This window comes from Zingiber officinale, chromosome 5A, assembly GCF_018446385.1.
Source record: "Zingiber officinale cultivar Zhangliang chromosome 5A, Zo_v1.1, whole genome shotgun sequence".
NCBI lineage: Eukaryota > Viridiplantae > Streptophyta > Magnoliopsida > Zingiberales > Zingiberaceae > Zingiber > Zingiber officinale.
This window is the reverse complement of record NC_055994.1, coordinates 77740640-77759315: the sequence shown is the minus strand read 5'-3', so window position 1 is coordinate 77759315 and position 18676 is coordinate 77740640. Positions and strand designations below refer to the sequence as shown.

The following is an 18676-nucleotide window of genomic DNA, read 5'->3' as shown; positions in this document are numbered from 1 at the left end:
TGGACTAACTTTTTCTTGCAGGAGAAGGATTTTCTGGAAAAGAGTGGTCCGAGTGCCCAGAAGGGATCCGGGCGCCTGGAGGTGAATTTCTATCCGCAACGTCATTTCGCCACGTGGAGCGCCCTGGTTGGCTCGGCTACATTATATTCAGGGCTCCCGAAAGGATCCAGGCACCCGAACCTCCTATATAAGGAGGGTAAAGGCTGGAGTCACAACAACACGAAAGATCTACTTCTCTGTGCTCCTGCGACGCTGCAAAATCTCTCTGACAAAAGTGTTATTTCTGTTTCTGTTTTTTATTGTCGACTTTTACTTTCACTAATTAATTCCTGTACTTAATTTGTAATCAAATTTTTTGAATTATTAGTGATTGCTCATCGAAAGTACCCTTGCTTGCGGGCCTTGGAGTAAGAGTCGCCAAAGACTCCGAACTAAATAAATCTTTGTGTTTGCTTTCGCTTAATTATTTTCCGCTGCTTACTCTCGAATTTTTAATCGCTATTCAGCCCCCCCCTCTAGTGAAATGTTTTGATCCAACAAGTGGTATCAGAGCAGGTACCACTCTGATTTGGTGCAGCCACCAATCAAGCAAGGGGGGTCCTTTTCAAAAGTAAAATAGATATCGTTTGGGTTTAAATACGCCTTTCGTTTTTTTCCCTCCAAAATCATTTTTGAAAACTTCATTTTCATCTTTTCACCATTGGTAGGTATTAGCGAAATATCTCATTTTCAAAAAATCTATAATAATATTTTTAAATATTTTTTAATATTTTATTATAAAAAAAATATTTTTTTTCACACATATTTCTTTTCCTCCAGCACTGCTAATCCAAGACCAAGTCTTGGGATCTTTCTTTTGTTTCCTTGGGTACAAAGATTAATGTCTCTTCTAGAAGGACGGAGCATCCACGAACCACCTCCATATGAGATGTACGAGAGATATGAATTCAATATGTGGAGGATGCAGATAGAAACCTTCATTCTGATGGGCGACCTCGTTGATGGCATGACACTGAGAAAACCAACACAAAACTCAGAAGCAAACCAAAAGGTAATAAAGTTAGTTTCAGATTTATTACCTAACGAAGTTACTTGCAGGATAGGAAAGGTCAAGGATGCCCATGAGTTTTGGATCTACCTGACCAAGTTTCACGAGGAGCCGTTAGAGTTAAAGTATCAAGTCGAACTAGAGTTCGGATCTGAGTCTGAATCCCTAGAGTCATCCTCAGAATCAGACCAAACAAGCTTTATGGCCTTAATGGCACAAGAAGAGATGGAAGGATCTGAATCAGAGTTAGAACAAAAGTCAGAATTTGAATCTGAGATGACGGTGGACAAAGAGGAGAATCCTAACAAGGATTCTAAAGGTAAATTTGAAAATTCAAAATTTAAATATCATTTAATATATTTTAAATGCAGTGAAAGAAGGCATTACAAAAGTAAGTGTCCCACCTATAAGACTCGAATCACACAACTAGAGGTAAAGAAGGAGTCGACACCTAAAATTCAAAAAGGGAAGGAGCATATCCAATGCTTCAATTGCAAAAAGATGGGTCCCTACAAACTTCAATGTCCAAAAAGAAGACCCAAGGATATAGGGGAGCAAAGGTTAGTAAGTTTACTATAAATGACAATCCAATTTTTCTACACATAGTAGTAAATTAGATAATTATCATTGCTCTAGGTTGGATGTACCTCAACAATTAGATGTGTATGCTCAACCAAATAAATTAACAAATAAAAATCTAAGCAATAATTTAGAATGTAATTCCTTAATTTTTTATTCATGATTTAGGAAATTAGAAAAACAAATTAATCTTTTGAAAAATAAACAAGAACAGATAATTAAATCATTAAATCTAGACTTGAATTACAAGTCTAAACCAAATCTAAAATATAATCAAGTATTTAGCCGATGGAGTACTTAGCCGATGAGGAGAGAGTTTGCCCTTTTTGCCGGATGGAGCTAGATACCCAAGAGCATATGTTCTTTCGATGCCCGCTAGTGCGTCAGTTATAGAAACGTCTATGAGCATTGTTGCATATGACTCCGAATATGAGCATGTATAGGAGGATGTTTCAAATCTTTATTAGACAATATCATGGCACTAGTAGGTTAAACATAGGTGTGACAACTAGCCATGACTACTATGGTCCACCGTGTATGGCCATCTCGCAACTATAGTATTTTTGAGGCTCCGAGGCTTGATGTGGAGCTAGTATACTAGTTGGTACATGTCCATGTATATAGGACTTTGGAGGTGCATTCAGGCGCATGAGATGGCATAGACAGTTGGCACGACACTGATGTTGGTGGTCTTCATGGATATGCTTTCTACTAAATCATTGACTGGAGCAACCTTTCTTTTGGCAGTTTGGATGGAGAAGGATGGGTCGGCTGGTTGATGAGGGAGACCACTTCGTAGTGCGTTATATGAGAAATGAGAGTATGCTTTTGTATTGAGGGAAACTCTACATGTGAGGAGAGAGTGGGGATCTGGGTTGTAGAGGAGGATGCTAGTGATGTCTCATGGAGGGAGGCATGTATTTGGGTTGGGGATGGATTGTAAATGACTATGGAGAATAGATCCATTACTAATGATTTATCTAGTCTATAGCAAACAACTATGATAAAGACAAGTTAAATTCGTTATGGATGATACTTTGCCAAAAATTCTATAAGGATGAATAGATTCACCATAAATAGTCTATCTAGTCCGTAATAAACGACTACAGTAAAGACAAATCAAATTTGTTATGGCTAAGACTTTGTCAAAAAGTCTATGAGGATGAATAGGTCCCTCACAAATGATCTAGCTAGTCCGTAACAAACGACTATGGTAAGATAAGTCAAATTCGTTTATAGTTGGTCACTTGCTCAAAGTGAATATTAGGTTGTTTGGATATTGCGATGGCTGAATACGGTCCATGTCGATGTCAGCTCGGAGATTGACATTGGTACGATGCCATTGGATGGTCACTTTCGATTTCACTGGCTAGCTTCGGAGGGTCACAGCTTGTACCTCAGGCTTTGATGTGCTGTTTTGGAGGATGTTTTTGTTCGAGGTTAGCTTAGATATTGATGGTGGAGTATTAACACTGGGTGGTCATATACCGGTTTCTTAATGACGTTCACTGCTTATGGTTGAGGCTTGAATACGTAAAGTGATTAGTTTTGTAAGGATGATGATATTTACGAGAATATACATACATGTATATATTCTTACACCCTAGACAGCTACTTGAATATGATACATCATGAACCAATAATTATCTATTAGGTACATATTTTATTATACCATCTTTTTTCATGATATATGTTCTTTCACCCTATGAATTTTGAGTTGATTGTGATTTTTAAGGCATATGAAAAGTTGTGAAAATCATTATTAATTATTAGTTATTAATTGTTAATCATTAATAAGAGGGTTACAAATATTTTTTATTCATCAAGGTATCTGTATTATGGGCTTGTGTCCAATGAGTTTCGATGGAGGACGATTTTTTCTTATTTCATCATCAGTAAATTCAGAAATTCAAGTGGATCTTGACATGATATCCTAATATTGTTAGTAGTCTGAGCACCATGAATATATAAGAGTATCCCGCATTCCCACTGTGACGTGGATCAAGAAGTGGCTCTCAATTTAGGGAACCACTTCTTCATTTTTTTTTAATTAAATATTTTTTTAGTTTTTAAATAAATAAAAACAATTAAATATTAAAAAAAGTTAGGTAACATAGTTGTTAATTTGTGAATTTAAATTTTATAAAAATTTAATTATATATAATTTCAAATATGAAAAATATATATAATTAAAAAGTGAGGAATTAATTAAAATACGAAATTTTATATTTTGACATAGTAGTAAATTTTATATTTTGACATAGTAGTGTGTATATAACAACAAAAGACCTCATAGGTTCGACAAGTATGTATGCTATCTATACCCTAACTTGTCCAATAAAAAATTAGAGTGTTTAGTTGATGAATTTGGGAATGAGAGAATAAAATGATAGTAAAAAATAATATTTGAATTGTTAGTTTAAAAATGATAATTTAAAAATAATTTTTAAATTTATAAAAATCAATCAAACTTATAGGTAAATTTTAATTCTATTCTTATTCACATCCTATCTCACCATCAAACTTATATTCCAATGCAACCTGAATATTGTTATTTGAATTATTCGCCTCGCCTCTTATTTAAATTAAATCCTATATATATTTTGAAAAGGAGCGTCGCAACGGGATCAATGGCTAATGTTGGTCATGGCTCCCCAACTTCCCCGCCACGTGGAGAGAGAGGGAGAGAGACAGAGAGGGGAGCATCTCCGATCCGCTCGCGCATCCCGAGGCCACCGTCTACTTCGGCTCCTGCTCTTCTTCCTCTTCATTCTCCTCCGCTTGGGTGAGAGGAGAAGGGGGGAAAGAGATCCTCTCTTTCTTTTCCTTTCTCAGACGGGATATCTGTTTCATCGGTAGCAGCGCCGGGTGAGAGTTTGGGATGACCTAATAACTTCTTCTTTTGGTCGTCCGGTTCTTCTTCTTGTCTTCTTCGTCGTACTTCCTGTTCTTTTTTATGTCCTGCTAAAAGTTGGGATAACATTTCTGAAACCAATCGGATTAGGCCTGCTATCGTTCGATTTTATTCTCCCCTAATTTTTCCCCCTCCAATGCAGATTGAAATTGTTTATATTAGCTCGGATTCTTCCTAAATAGAAAAAAAAAATGCAACTTTTTGGGTGGAAAAATAAGATCGAATAATTGCGTCTTCCTTATGCTGATTTCCGATATCTGTGGTCTATGTGGATCGGAACGATTAGGTTACATAGAAACATTTGTGTTCTTGCTTGAATTCTGATTGTTATGCACCAAATCAAGATTCTGTCATCGGAATTATTTAATTAAAGAAGACAATTGACCGTGAGTAGATTGGTAAATGGGGAGCAAAGAGAAATGATTTAATGCCGATTTGTTCTTGCTTGAATTCTGATTGCTATTTATCCAATCAAGGTTCCCTCACAGGATTAACCAATCAAAGAACACAATTATCCAGAGTAGATAGGATAATAGGGAGCAAAGGGAAACTGTTTAGTTCTGCCCTGAATTCTCTCTGACATGAATTGTTCAATCTAAAACACAAATTAAATGAGAGCCGATAGGAGAGAGGAGAGCAAAGGGTAATGGTTTAATGCTAGTTGTTCTTGTTGAATTCTGATTGTTATTTATCCAATCACAATTCTCTCGCAGGATTTCTTGATGTCGAGAGGCAAAATGAAATGGTTCAGTTCTTTGAGGAAGGCACTAATCCCCCAGTGCTGTAAAAGAGATTATGGGAAGGGAAATTGCAAGTCCAATGATTTTGGCCTCCTTGGTTCACAGGATATGGAGAGTTGTATTCAGAATTCTACTTCACTGCCGCCACCAATTGCCATTAAGGAGGATAAGCTGATGGCTAAGGAAAGCGAACAGAGTAGCCGTGGCCGTGCCTACACAGCAGCCCTTGCCACTGCTATTGCTGCAGAGGCTGCAGGTGCTGCCATTCGGGCTGCGGCCGAGGTCATTCGCATAACCACCTCAATGACTAAGTCCTCTACTAAACTGACAAAAGAGAATGCTGCCATTAGAATCCAGAGTGCATTCAGAGGTCACCAGGCATTGCTCTTATTTTTATTCCCACTTCATTCGTTGGATCTACAAATAATTAATTTTGAATTGATTTAAAAGTCAATATTCTTGCAGACATGAATACTTGATCTTCTTAAGCTCCTAATTGGCTATTATTTTTCCAAAATTATTAACCATCAATTCTTTCATTATTTTGGATCATTTGGGGTTTGACTTTATCTTGATCTTGTCGGCGTTCTTGTTACAAACCAATGATCAGAAACTGGGATTCTGATTATCTACTTTTGATTTGCTTTTTTCACTCTTCCTTCAAGGTAAAATTTTGCTTGCTAGGTGCTTATAAGTTCTGGTATGATTTAAGATCTTCCACATTAATTTTAGCCTTTTCGAGTTTGTTGGCTCACCAAGTGTTTCTATAATATAATCACAGTAATAATCAAATTTTAGTAAGCATCTCGCTAAAATTATATTAAGTATTGAGGCATTCTTATATTATGGAAGTTCTTATCACATCACATGGTCATACTTGGTTGAGTTCTTCTCATATCATTGGAAACTCAAGAACTTGTCATTGATCATAGCAAGTTATCCTCATATTACAGGAATTCCTTATTTTAGTTTACTCCCAATTAATACTTTGTTATCACATGATCATCTTAAGTAGAGTTATAACTTCCTTATTTAATTGGCATCAAACATAATCCACCTATTTAAAAGTGATATTTACAACTTTACCATCTCATTGTGTTGCAAAATTCATCAAGGCAAGGGCTTCTTTCCAAGCTTCAAGAGGACTGGACAGGCTGAGGAGAGTTGTGGATGGGATCGCCGCCAAGTCGCAAACAACAAAAACCTTGTACTCCTTGCAGACTATGTCGAGAGTGCAGATGCAACTTCCTCCGAGGTACAGACTGGAGGAGATCCACATTCCTCAGCAGCAGAAATGCGAAAAGGAAAACGACAAGAAAAAGGTAGGAAGGCAACTGATTTCTCTCTAGATTATCGCTTTCTCCTCGTCTCCTTCTGTTGGATGCTAATGGTTAATGTTCAGTGACAGATAGGAGAGGGGTGGGATCATGGTTCTCAGTCCAAAGAACAAGCTGAAGCAAAACAATTGAACAGGAAAGAAGCTGCTTCAAAAAGAGAGAGGGCTTTAGCTTATGCATTTTCTCATCAGGTAGGAACTTCTTCTGATCTTGTCTATCGAAAGTGGACTGGATCAGTCGACTTGATTCAACTGAATTTAAAAGCACTGATTCTAAGATCAATGTTTATGTTTTGACACAGTGGCGGAGCTCGTCCAAATCTACAGTCCCAGCAATGAACCTCAACAGAGGTGGCAAGTTCGTTGTCCAAGAGGCCAGCAATCCCCAGTTGGGATGGAGCTGGTTGGCGCGCTTGATGGCAGGAAAACCATGGGAAAAAAAGCAAAACGGCTCCTTTAAAACTCCCAGCTGTGTTGGTGGAGCACGACCGGCTGCCATTGCCGCCAAACACGGCAGTGACTCTGGCTCTAGCTCGCCTGCAGTGCCACTCTCGCCGACGTCCTCGGCCGCGAGCAGCAGGAAAGATTCATTGAGCTCGAGACGCAACAGCCAATGCTCACCTAGAGCCAAGGTGAGCGCGCGGTTGAGGCGACACAGCGTCGCAGGGCTGCCGTCGGTGACAGACAGGAACGGGCTCGGCCGATCCCTGGTGGAACTGAATAAGAACCACGTGGCATCCACGCAGGCCGCCAAGACAGGCTCCCGACTGTTTCCAACGGTGAAGGAGCAACCGGCAGCTAGGATCCGGCGGCTGTCGTTGAACAAATGACGAGGCTAATGGCCTGGATCGTACTGAAAGTGTGATTTATGTGATCATGACAAAATATGTTCTTGGATGATACGTGAGAATATGAAAACTGATATATTTTTTATTTCCACGGTGAATCATGATTTATTCCATGTTAATCTGGCTCATATTGTGTTGTAAAAACATTTGCATCTAAATTCATCAATATTCAAATTTTAGATCAGTTTGTTTGATCATTTGCACATTCACCTATGAACAAGCTCTACAAGTCATTCTTTTTCAAATACCATAATGCAATTTAATTCATGAGCAACAAAACAATCTTCCATGAACTCACATTCGAAGTATTGCTTGAATGGAGTAGTTGTACATTAACTATGGCAAAAACATTATGTTGCAAAGAATTTATACCGAGCATCATGCCACTTAGAGCTACAGCTATGATTTAATCAAAATTTGACATCTTATGGATTTAATTATCCACCATCATCTCTTCTCATAGTTAAAAGTTTTACAAATGAAGGTAATCAAAATGCAGATCCACCACCTTTGGTCTTCCCAAGTAGAATGTCTTTTGCTTCATTAATTTTTGAGGCAAGATAGTGGCTTCCCCCTGCATCAGGATGATTGGCAACCATCACCCTTTTGTGAGCTTCTTTTACTTTGTCTGGAGGAACACTTTCTCTGATTCAAATAAGAAAATAAATATTGGATGGAGATGAGCAAAAGATGTTCATGGCCATGAAATTTACAAAACCAGTGCACAGTAGACACCTAGGAGCCAAACAAATTTAATCAATCTGCGGATGGCTTGATCCCAACTCCGATGAAAGTGGAGGGTAAGGAAATAAGTACATTAAAATGTGCTACTTTCACTAAATCACAAACACTGGACCAAAAGTCAGAAAACATCACTATTCATCAGTGTGTTAGTAGTTCAACAGAATCATCTTGTCCAGCATGCCTTTTAGATGATAGAAGGAAATGGAAATGGGAATCAATCTAGGAAGTTTAAAATGATTTCAATTGTTGTTCATTCAAATGTAACAATGATTCTGGATTTCAGAGAATTTATGAATCTACCACTCTTACATTTGGGACCCTTCCATCGAATCCTTTCTCAACGCCATTAATCCCAAGAACAAACTAAGATTTGCTGAAAACCCTGTCCTATTGCTTAAAAATTCACCAATTACAACCGTCTAAATGAGTGCAGCCTAGAGTTGTCTTCACGTACATCCTTTAAAGATCTCTATAATCAAAGTAAGCAAAGAATGAAGAAATAAAAGTACTTCATTTGCAAATACTAATAAAAGTACCAAGAGGTCCAACATCGTAACTAATCTGGGAAGTTAGGTGAAGTCAAGGATGTTCAACATGAAGGTTTCAGTAACTCAATAAATTGCTTTAATGGATATAAAGCCTAGATGCCTTGGTAAAACAAAGAATATAGTTAACCATATCACTGGTGCATACCTGACCCCAAGGATAAGAGCAGCTTCCCTTCTAGTCATAACAGGCTGGAACCCACCTTCATAAAACTTGCGCATCCGAGGAACGGCTGGGCTTGCCTTGTATGCATGCCAAGCCTGGATACCACGCCTACCAGCGAGAGCAGCTGCAGCAACTGCAAGTCCTGCTAGAAAAGGTGTAGCCTGCATGTAGCCAACAAAAAAATATTATCGTCATCATGTAAGTTCCAACTTTTTAAGATTGAGTACGCGATTATCTTTTAAATCCTTGCACCTTGTCCCTTCAACTCTAATCGTTTCGGCTATTCCAACTAAAAAATACATTGGTTGCCTTTGCGCCTTGTCAAAATTACACATTATTTCTAAGATAACCATGTACCATATTCACAAACTTTTTAAAATTTGTCGCCCATGTTATACTTAAGTACAATTCAATTCAAAAACTTTTTATTTCCATTTTATGTTGTTGGTGAAACAATGGTTGGAAATATCAGTATTGGATATGTTCCAATAACCTAGGTATCAGCCGTGGATAGGAGAAAAAATTAAAATAATAAGAAAAATGAAAAGAAATAAATTTATGAAGTGAAGGAATAACAAAAGGCATCCAAAAACAATAAAAATATTAAATTTCAAATAAAAAGGGCAGCCCGATGCACGAAGCTCCCGCCATGCGGGGTCCCAAGAATGATCCATTGTACGCAGCCTTACCCTGTTTTTTTTGCAAGAGGTTGTTTCCAGGATCCGAACCTGTGACCTTTTGGTCACATGGCAACAACTTTACCATTGCATCAAGGCTCCCCTTCAAAAATATTAAATTTCAAATCCCTCACCTGTCCTCCCACGCGTGCAAAATTTAAAGACCTACATTTGTTATCGGGGAACTTGTAATCGCCAAGTTTTGGACCCAAATTCTACCGTTTAGGCTCTTTTTAGTCTTTGAACATATTTTCACTTATTTTTAATAACTTTTTGTATTTTGGGTATTTTGGCTATTTTTGGTATTTTTATCTTGCAATTAAAGTATTCAGTCTATTTAAGTATCCGATTCAAGGTTTTGAGACAATTTTGGTTGAATACTATTTTTAGTTGTCGTCTCCTTCTTGGAAGGACAAGTTTTCCTTTTTCCTTGTATTCTTCTTTGAATCAACAGAGATTAGAAGTATTGATTCCGGTATTCGTGCACGAATCAACGGAGTTGATAGCTATTCGCTAGGGGTGAGCAGTCAATCCGCCAAACCGACCAACCCGCTTATACCGACCCGAACAGAACCGAAAAAAAATGATCCGCCGGATATAGGGCCGGATGTAAGATCCTAATATTGCATTATCTGATCTAGTAGGGCCGGATAGTGTTTTATCCCAATAACCGAACCAACCCGATCCGATCACCCCTACTTGTAACAACTAATGTTGATAAACTGTTACACGTTGTAGTAACTACTGCCGATAAACTGCTACACGTTGTAATAGTTATTTCCGATTAGCTGCTATAACGTGTAATGAGTAATGTCTATTATCATTTTAAAAAATTTTATTTTATTTTGTTATATTTATATTTATATTTTATATTTCATTGGATATAGGGTCGGATATCCAAATAACTGATAACCCGTCGGATATCTGAAACATAAGAACCGCCGGATATAGGGCCGGATGTAGGTCCCAATTTTGCATTATCTGATCTAGTAGGGCCGGATAATTTTTTACCCCAATAATCGAATCAACCCGATCCGTGATCACCCCTACTATTCGCTATGTTAGTTGATATTAGAACCGAACTAATCTTGCAAGATCATGCCACCGAGAAGACAACAACGTGTATGAACATGATCTCGAGCAGCGAGTTCGAGAGATGGTGAATGAACGAGTGGGGTGGATTGAAGGGGTTGTGGAATGACTTGCTGACAGGATGGCAACGTTGTTCGAGAACCAAACTAGAAGAAATTCGGTCCATCGTCATCACCAAGCGAACTTGGAGGTGGGAACAGACGATGAGGAGGATACTTATAAAGAAGAGGCTTCCCACCGGCAACGTCAAGCATTAGTAGAGGATGATCGCAGGCGTTGGGATTCATATATGAGAAATGAAATTCCTGAGTTTCATGGCAGCTTACAACTTGAGGAGTTCCTAGATTGGCTGGCCTATGTAGAGGCCCTTGGTTGCAACTAGATTGCGCAGAAAAGCGACTGCATGGTGGCAACAACTGAAATTGACTAGAAATAAGTTGGGTAAGGCAAAAATTACTAGTTGAGAGAAGATGAAGAAACTCATGCGGGAAAACTTTTTACTATACAATTTCTAGCGACTACTATCAAAGGTTGCAAATCTGAAGCAAAGCATCCGGTTAGTGGATGAATATACCTCTGAATTTTTCCAACTAATTGCAAGGAATGAAATATATGAGACAGAAGATGAGGTGGTGGCACGATACATTGGGGGGTTGAAATACCAGATTCAAGGCATGGTTAATATGTTTGACCCTATTTCGGTATCTGCTACACACCATATAGTGTTGCACGTCGAAATAGTGGATTTTTCCCTACAAACACTCGGTGTGATTGTTGTGGTTGGTAACAAGGGTGCGGGGCAAAGTAATAGAGGAAATTGCAGCAATGGCGAGGATAGATTGGGCATAGGCAATCGGAGTGTAGGAAGGTTGTGGCAAAGAAAGCATTATTTGTGGAGAATGAAGATCGTGGTGAAGGCATAGAAGAATTGTCTAGAGACCCGAGTATGACAAGAAGGTAGCAGACGAAGTGTTGTTGGAAGGAGATGTCAAGACGACCATGGTGGTTCAACGTTCTTGTTTGACACCAAAATCAATAGACAATGACCGATTGTGAAGTAATATTTTTCAATCAACATGTATCGTTCCAAGCAAAATATGTCGTCTTGTGATCGATGCTGGGAGTTGTGAAAATATCATATCGCTGACGTGTTCAAAAGTTAAATATTCAGGCGGAAAATCATCCCAAACTATATAAATTAGCATAGTTTAAAAATGGAGGTGAAGTATTGGTGTCAGAACTCTTATTTCTCTCTATTGGTCTGAAATATAAAGATATTATTTGGTGTGATGTGGTAGCAATGGATGCTTGTCACCCATTGTTAGGCAGACCGTGGCAGTATGATAGACAAGTACATCATGATGGACAAGCTAATACTTATAGTTTTGTGTTTGAGGTAGCTAAAATTGTGTTACTACCTAGCCGACAGACGATGGAGCAAACTATGCTTGCAGGTGAAGCGTTGGCTTTATTATCCATGGCTCAGTTGGATGGGGCGTTACAGAATGCAGAAAGAGGGTTTACATTTATAGACAAGGAAGTGTCTGAACCTAGCACTGTTCTAGATTTTTAGTGGCTCCACTAATTGCAGACTTTGATGATATATTTATTGAAGGGCTACCAGACGAATTACCTCTATCTCGAGATATTCAGCATCATATTAACCTGGAGCCAAGAGCATCTCTACCGCCCAGACCGCATTACCAAATAAGCCCGCGTGAGCATGAAGAATTGAGGCGATCGGTTGAAGATTTGCTAGCTAAGAGTCATATAAGGGAAAGCACTCATGCTTTCCCTACCCTTTTGGTATAAAATGTGTGTGGATAGCATGACCATCAATAAAATTACTGTCATGTACCGCTTTCCCATGCCTCGTTTAAATGATTTACTTGACTAGATTAGTGGAATAGCTATGCCACCAAATTGGACTTGAAGAGTGGGTATTACCAAATTCGCATTAGGACGGGGATGAATGAAAAACAACTTTTAAGACTAGGGAGGGGTTGTATGAATGACGAATTACTTGAAGGGCTACCAGACGAATTACCTCTATCTCGAGATATTCAGCATCATATTAACCTGGAGCCAAGAGCATCTCTACCGCACAGACCGCATTACCAAATAAGCCCGCGTGAGCATGAAGAATTGAGGCGATCGGTTGAAGATTTGCTAGCTAAGAGTCATATAAGGGAAAGCATGAGTCCTCATGCTTTCCCTACCCTTTTGGTATAAAATGTGTGTGGATAGCACGACCATCAATAAAATCACTGTCATGTACCGCTTTCCCATGCCTCGTTTAAATGATTTACTTGACTAGATTAGTGGAATAGCTATGCCACCAAATTGGACTTGAAGAGTGGGTATTACCAAATTCGCATTAGGACGGGGATGAATGAAAAACAACTTTTAAGACTAGGGAGGGGTTGTATGAATGACTTGTGATGCCTTTTGACTTATCCAATGCCCCTGGTACCTTTATGCGTGTGATGAATTAGTTGTTGCGACCATTTATTGGTAGATCTGTCATGGTGTATTTTGATGATATGTGCAACTCCAGAAAAACATCTACAACACGTAAGGGAGGATTTTAATGTGTTACGCAGAGGAAAATTTTATACTGTTATGAAAAAGTATGTTTCTGTCCCCCAAGGTGGTATTTTTAGGGCATGTGATTTTAGGAGCGGGTTTGGAAGTTGACCAAACTAAGATACAAGCAATAAAGGATTGACCTACACCGATGACCTTGACAGAAGCAAGAAGTTTCACAGATTGACCTTGTTTTACCAGCGTTTCATTGCTTCTTTCCGCAGCATTATAGCTCATATAACAAATTGTTTGAAGGGTTGCATATTTGAGTGGACTGAGAATGCAGAGTCAATTTTTCGATTGATTAAAGATCGACTCACAATGACACCGATCTTAATCCTTCCAGATTTTTCACAGCCATTTGAGTTGCACACGGATGCTTCCTAAGTTGGTTTTGACGCAATATTCGGTCAGAACGACAGACCTGTGGCATTTTTCAATGAAAAGCTTTCTAGAGCGAAACTTAATTTTTGTACTTATGATGTGGAATTCTATGTCGTTGTGCAAGCCATGAGGCATTGACATCACTATTTGTTTCATAGAGAATTTGTGTTATAATAGATCATGATTCATTGAGACATCTTCACGGGCAGGACAAGGTGTCACCTTGCTATGCGAGATGGGTTGCTTATTTGGAACAATTCACCTATGTGGTTAAACATAAAGCAGGGGTTGATATTTGAGTAGGATGCTTTAAGTCACAACAGCAATTTTCTAGTTACTATACGAGTCGAGGTGTCAGCATTTGACTCTTTTCATGACTTGCTTGATACTGATCCTTATTTTTCGATGATACTGCCCATGACGTACGGGATGGAAAGAGGACTGATTTTTTGTTGTATAATGGATTTAGGGTTTAAAGGTAATCAGTTATGCATTCCAGAGTGTAGCCTTCGCTTACGAATATCCAAGGAGTTGCACGGTGAAAGTCATGTTGATCGGGACCGAACGTTGCATTTGGTTCAAACTTCCTACTTTTGGCCTACATTGCAATGAAAAGGAGAGCAATATGTGCAGCGGTGCAAAATTTGTCAGGTCTTTAAGGGGGCAACCACTAATGCGAGTTTGTACATGTCTTTGCCGATCTCTTCTCGGTTTTGGGTTGATATTAGCATAGATTTTGTACTAGGCCTGCCGTGTACCCCGCGAGGTAGGGATTCCATCTTTGAAGTGGTTGATAGATTTTCTAAGATGCTTCATTTTATTCCTTGCAAGAATACTACAGATGTTGATATGGTGGCACAACTATTCTTTCGGGATATCTACCGTCTTCATGGATTGCCGACATCCATTGTTTTAGATCGGGACACCCGTTTCCATAGCCATTTTTGGTGTAGCATGTGGAAGATGGTTAATTCACAGTTAATTTTAACAGTGCATATTATTGCATTGAAAGACGAATGTTGTGAATAGGTCACTCGGAAATATACTGCACTCTCTGCTTAGTAGGAGACCATGTGAAGAGTTGGGACTAGAAGTTGTGTCAAGCGGAATTTGCTACAACCATGCCGTGAATCGAAGTACTGATTTCAATATATTCTAAGTGGTTTATTCAGCTCAGTCTCGTGGTCCACTGGATTTGTTGACATTGCCTAGTACGGTTTAGTATATAGTAGAGCAGCTGACTTCCTGGATTGTTTGCAGGAGATCTATAAAACAGTACACGATCATTTACCCATCTCTAATTCCAAGTACAAAGATAGAACAGACCAAAAGCGCCGACGCTTAGAGTTTGATGTTGGGGATTTTGTCTGGGTGGTTTTAACGAAGGATCGTTTTGCCGTTGGGGATTACAATAAATTATCAGTCAAAAAAATTGGTCCAATAGAGATTATTGAGAAGATAAACCCCAATGCGTACCATTTGAAGCTCATATTCATACCGCCGATGTTTTTAATGTGAAGCATTTGATTCCCTTCCATGATGATTCTGCTGAAGATGAAGTGACCGACAATTCGAGAGCGAATTTTCTCCACCCTGAGGAGAATGATATGAGTTCGACAGAACAATCTTCCGGAGGTCATAACTTTTTACTCGAAACTCGGAATCATGCTTTGTCAGTGCTCACACATGCAGAATTTAAATATCTACGTTTATTACTAACAAACCATTAACTGTCAAGTTTTGGACCTAAATTCCATTGTTTAGCCCCTTTTCAAAGCCTTCGAACATATTTTTACCATTTGTAGTAATTTTTATATTTTGGGTATTTTTGGTATTTTATCTTGCAATTAGGGTATTCAGTCTATTTAAGCGTCCTGTTCAAGGTCTTGAGACAGTTTTGGTTTAATACTATTTTTAGCCGTCGTCTCCTTCTTGGAAGGACAAGTTTTCCTTTTTCCTAGTATTCTTCTTCGAATCAACATGGATTAGAAGTATTGATTCTGGTATTCGTGCACGAATCAACGGAGTCGATAGTCACATGACCACTCCCTCACCTCACATGATGAAATCCCAAGCAAACACGCCGCATGTGTGGGAGATTTCGCACCTACAAACATCATCAATGCTCAATTTCACCATTTTCACTACTTTAGAGTCGTTGTCACATTAGATATTGCCTAATTTAACCTGAATGTTCACCCATTTTGACTTGATTTTAGGCTTTTAAAAGTTCTTCTTTCTTCTCTCTACGATTAAGGTGAGAATCAGGTAAAATCAGATTGGACTCAATTCCAATCCAACTTGTGCAATCCAGATTGGGATCAGCCAAGTTTGCCAAACATGGTGAAACCATTTCCAATGATAAGTTGGAATGCTTTGGCAGTTGATACTCTATCATTTCCTGTAGTTGAGGGCTCAATAAATTTTTGTGTCCCATGTATCAACCATGGGATCATGAAGGTTTATGGTGCGTCTCTTAGGTCATTAATCCAGAGCTTTAGGGCATCAATATGAACCATGCATAGTCCAAATTAAGCGAACTCTTATAAGACAATAACAAAAACATACAACGCAAAGATAGATAAGCAATAACAGAATACATCAGTAAGAATTATGAGTGAACATATATATATATATATATATATATATATATATAGCAACAGTTGTAGCACATAAACAGTCATATATACACATATATATTGCATATCCATACAATATTTAAAACTATATACATCGGGTGTACAAAGGTAAAGTCAAATATATTTGGGTTATTCACTCAATCCCAGTCGAATGTAACTGGATCCAGTATAATATGAACTGGAAATCAGCACATATATAGATAGAAGTCATAACAGGACCTTGAAAAACCAGTAGTTTTTGCTCAGTTGTATCCTTTTTTCTGGGTGCACTAGAATTTGGTTGGAACTTCCAGCTATCTTGGTAGGAAATTGATCTCCATATTTTTGTCTTCATAAATGATTTTTTTTTCTACAAGGAGTTGTGATGTTTTTCTATAGGATCATGGGCAAATTCATTAGCTCCTATTTGTGGTGCGCAATTTTGTGGAATGCCAGTTCCTCATGACAGTTATCCAGTCAATTAGACTGGGGTTAAAGATGGTTTTTATCCTTGTTGTGTCCTATATATATATATATATATATATATATATATATATATAACCATGGAAGTTATCATAATGAACATAGATTAAACAGCGAAACATGAAAGAAAAGGATAATGAATTCGCAAATTCTATTACAAATGAATAAATTTAAGGCCCCTAGGAGTTTGCAACAAGAATTTCTTACCTAGACTGGATACAAGTATCAAGTTAACAGAGATGTATACAAGAAACTACACAAAGCTAGATGATTAGCTATAAGAAACTACAAAGAAATCCTGCTACTATGGACATGGCCACGGAACAGAGTTCCAGAAATAATCAAGTTTTTAACCTGAGATCTAGGACAGAAATTTCATTGCAAACGGAAATTTAAAATAAACAACAAAAAATATTTCCTCAGAGATATATTTGACCACCCAAATCAGATGACATCCTAGCAACACAAAATCAAATCAATATCCACGGAGATTCAACCATCAGCTCGATTTATAAAAACGAATTAAGGTCCTGAAGCTTCAAACTTCATCCTACCATCTCCGAGAGGGGCGCACGGGAAACCAACCACAATGGACGGTTCTTTTCACAATTTCACTACTTCTTAACACAGATAAACATTCAGAGATCCGACAAAAGAAGCATCCATTTAGCTACGATTCCAAGTTTTTATTATTATTATTATTATTTTTTTGCAAACATCTAATGAAACCATAAACAAGGAGAGATTTTCGAAGCTCACCATTTTCGCCTGCGATCTCGTGAGAGGGTGGAAGCATTCGCCCACTCTATTTGATCGCAATCTCAACAATCATGCCTTATTCAATCGATCGATAGATATAATCTAGGGTTTAGTTTCCGGTGGTTACTTCGGCTATTGGAGTTTGAGCAAAGCTTTGTGTACCCAATAAGCTACCCAAACTATGTGCTCGAATGAAAGTTCATGCCACTTTAAGCGTGATGTTTAATGACGGTTGCGATGTGTGGGTTATTCAGTGTTGCGTAAATTATATTTATTTGCCTTAATTTTCAACGTCCTTTTAGCTTCAATGAGTTGAATATGACGGCGGCCGGTCCGAAACAGGTTGTCAAGTTGGACCGGATCCCATCTTACTGGTGGAGTTCTTCATAAATTTAATTTGTTCTGTTTTCATTAAATTCTTCGAGGACGTTCAATGTTGATTTTTTAAATAAAAGAGACGCTCCATTCCTTACAAAATGAAATAATTATCCTTATGTATATTTATCTCTTATCTAAATCTTAGATTAGTCGAGCCTGTTATAACAATTATGATTTTATAATTATTTTAATATAAAATGGTTTTTAAAATTAAAATTATTTAAAATCTTTAAAAAATTTAAATGATCATTTTTGAACCTGACAAGTCGTTAAGTATATATTATGCTCTATGATTCACTTAAATAAAAAATTACGATCTCTCAAAGTTTACATTTCGTAATTACTACAGCATAAATGTTTAACTCTAAATTAATTATATATAATTTTTGATTCGAAATGAATCATAAAACATATAATATATCGATCAAAATTCGTTAAAAGATCTATAATTAATTATAGAGTGAAACCTATAACAACTCATTTTAAATTAAAAAAGTATTATTTAAATCTTTTTTAAAACTTTAAATAATTATAATCTTGTTTTTTTTCATGTTGTAGTAATTATAAAATTATAGTTATTATAACTATATATCAATTATGATTTTATAACTATTATAACAAATTCGATCCGTTCAAAATTTAGATGAGAGATATAAATAAAATAATAATAAGAATAGTTGTATTTTACAATGGATGGACATCCTTTTAATAAAAAATAAAATGGGACGTTTATTTTTTTTTTAAAAAAAAACGCTCGTTTACTTTTTTTTTTTTTTTTT

At 37.6% G+C, this 18676-nt stretch overlaps 2 protein-coding genes across 3 annotated transcripts; one reads left to right on the top strand and one right to left on the bottom strand.

Annotated features, from left to right (window-relative positions):
- The first annotated feature begins 4256 nt into the window (after positions 1 to 4256).
- Positions 4257 to 7649, top strand: LOC121980655 (protein IQ-DOMAIN 3-like). The gene is made up of 5 exons (XM_042532790.1): positions 4257 to 4495; positions 5255 to 5659; positions 6397 to 6603; positions 6690 to 6809; positions 6920 to 7649. The coding sequence occupies exons 2-5, from the start codon at positions 5264 to 5266 to the stop codon at positions 7445 to 7447; spliced, it is 1251 nt and encodes a 416-aa protein (XP_042388724.1). The 5' UTR covers positions 4257 to 4495; positions 5255 to 5263; the 3' UTR covers positions 7448 to 7649.
- A 52-nt stretch (positions 7650 to 7701) lies between these two features.
- LOC121980654 (mitochondrial import inner membrane translocase subunit TIM14-1-like) lies at positions 7702 to 17704 on the bottom strand. Of its 2 annotated transcripts, XM_042532789.1 has the most exons (3): positions 17520 to 17704; positions 8903 to 9081; positions 7702 to 8110 (listed from the first exon to the last, which is right to left on the bottom strand). In XM_042532789.1, the coding sequence occupies exons 1-3, from the start codon at positions 17520 to 17522 to the stop codon at positions 7954 to 7956; spliced, it is 339 nt and encodes a 112-aa protein (XP_042388723.1). In that variant the 5' UTR covers positions 17523 to 17704; the 3' UTR covers positions 7702 to 7953. The 2 variants fall into 2 exon arrangements, with proteins under 2 accessions (XP_042388723.1, XP_042388722.1); XM_042532788.1 differs by lacking the exon at positions 17520 to 17704 and having other exon boundaries at positions 8903 to 9087.
- Between the last annotated feature and the right edge of the window lie 972 nt (positions 17705 to 18676).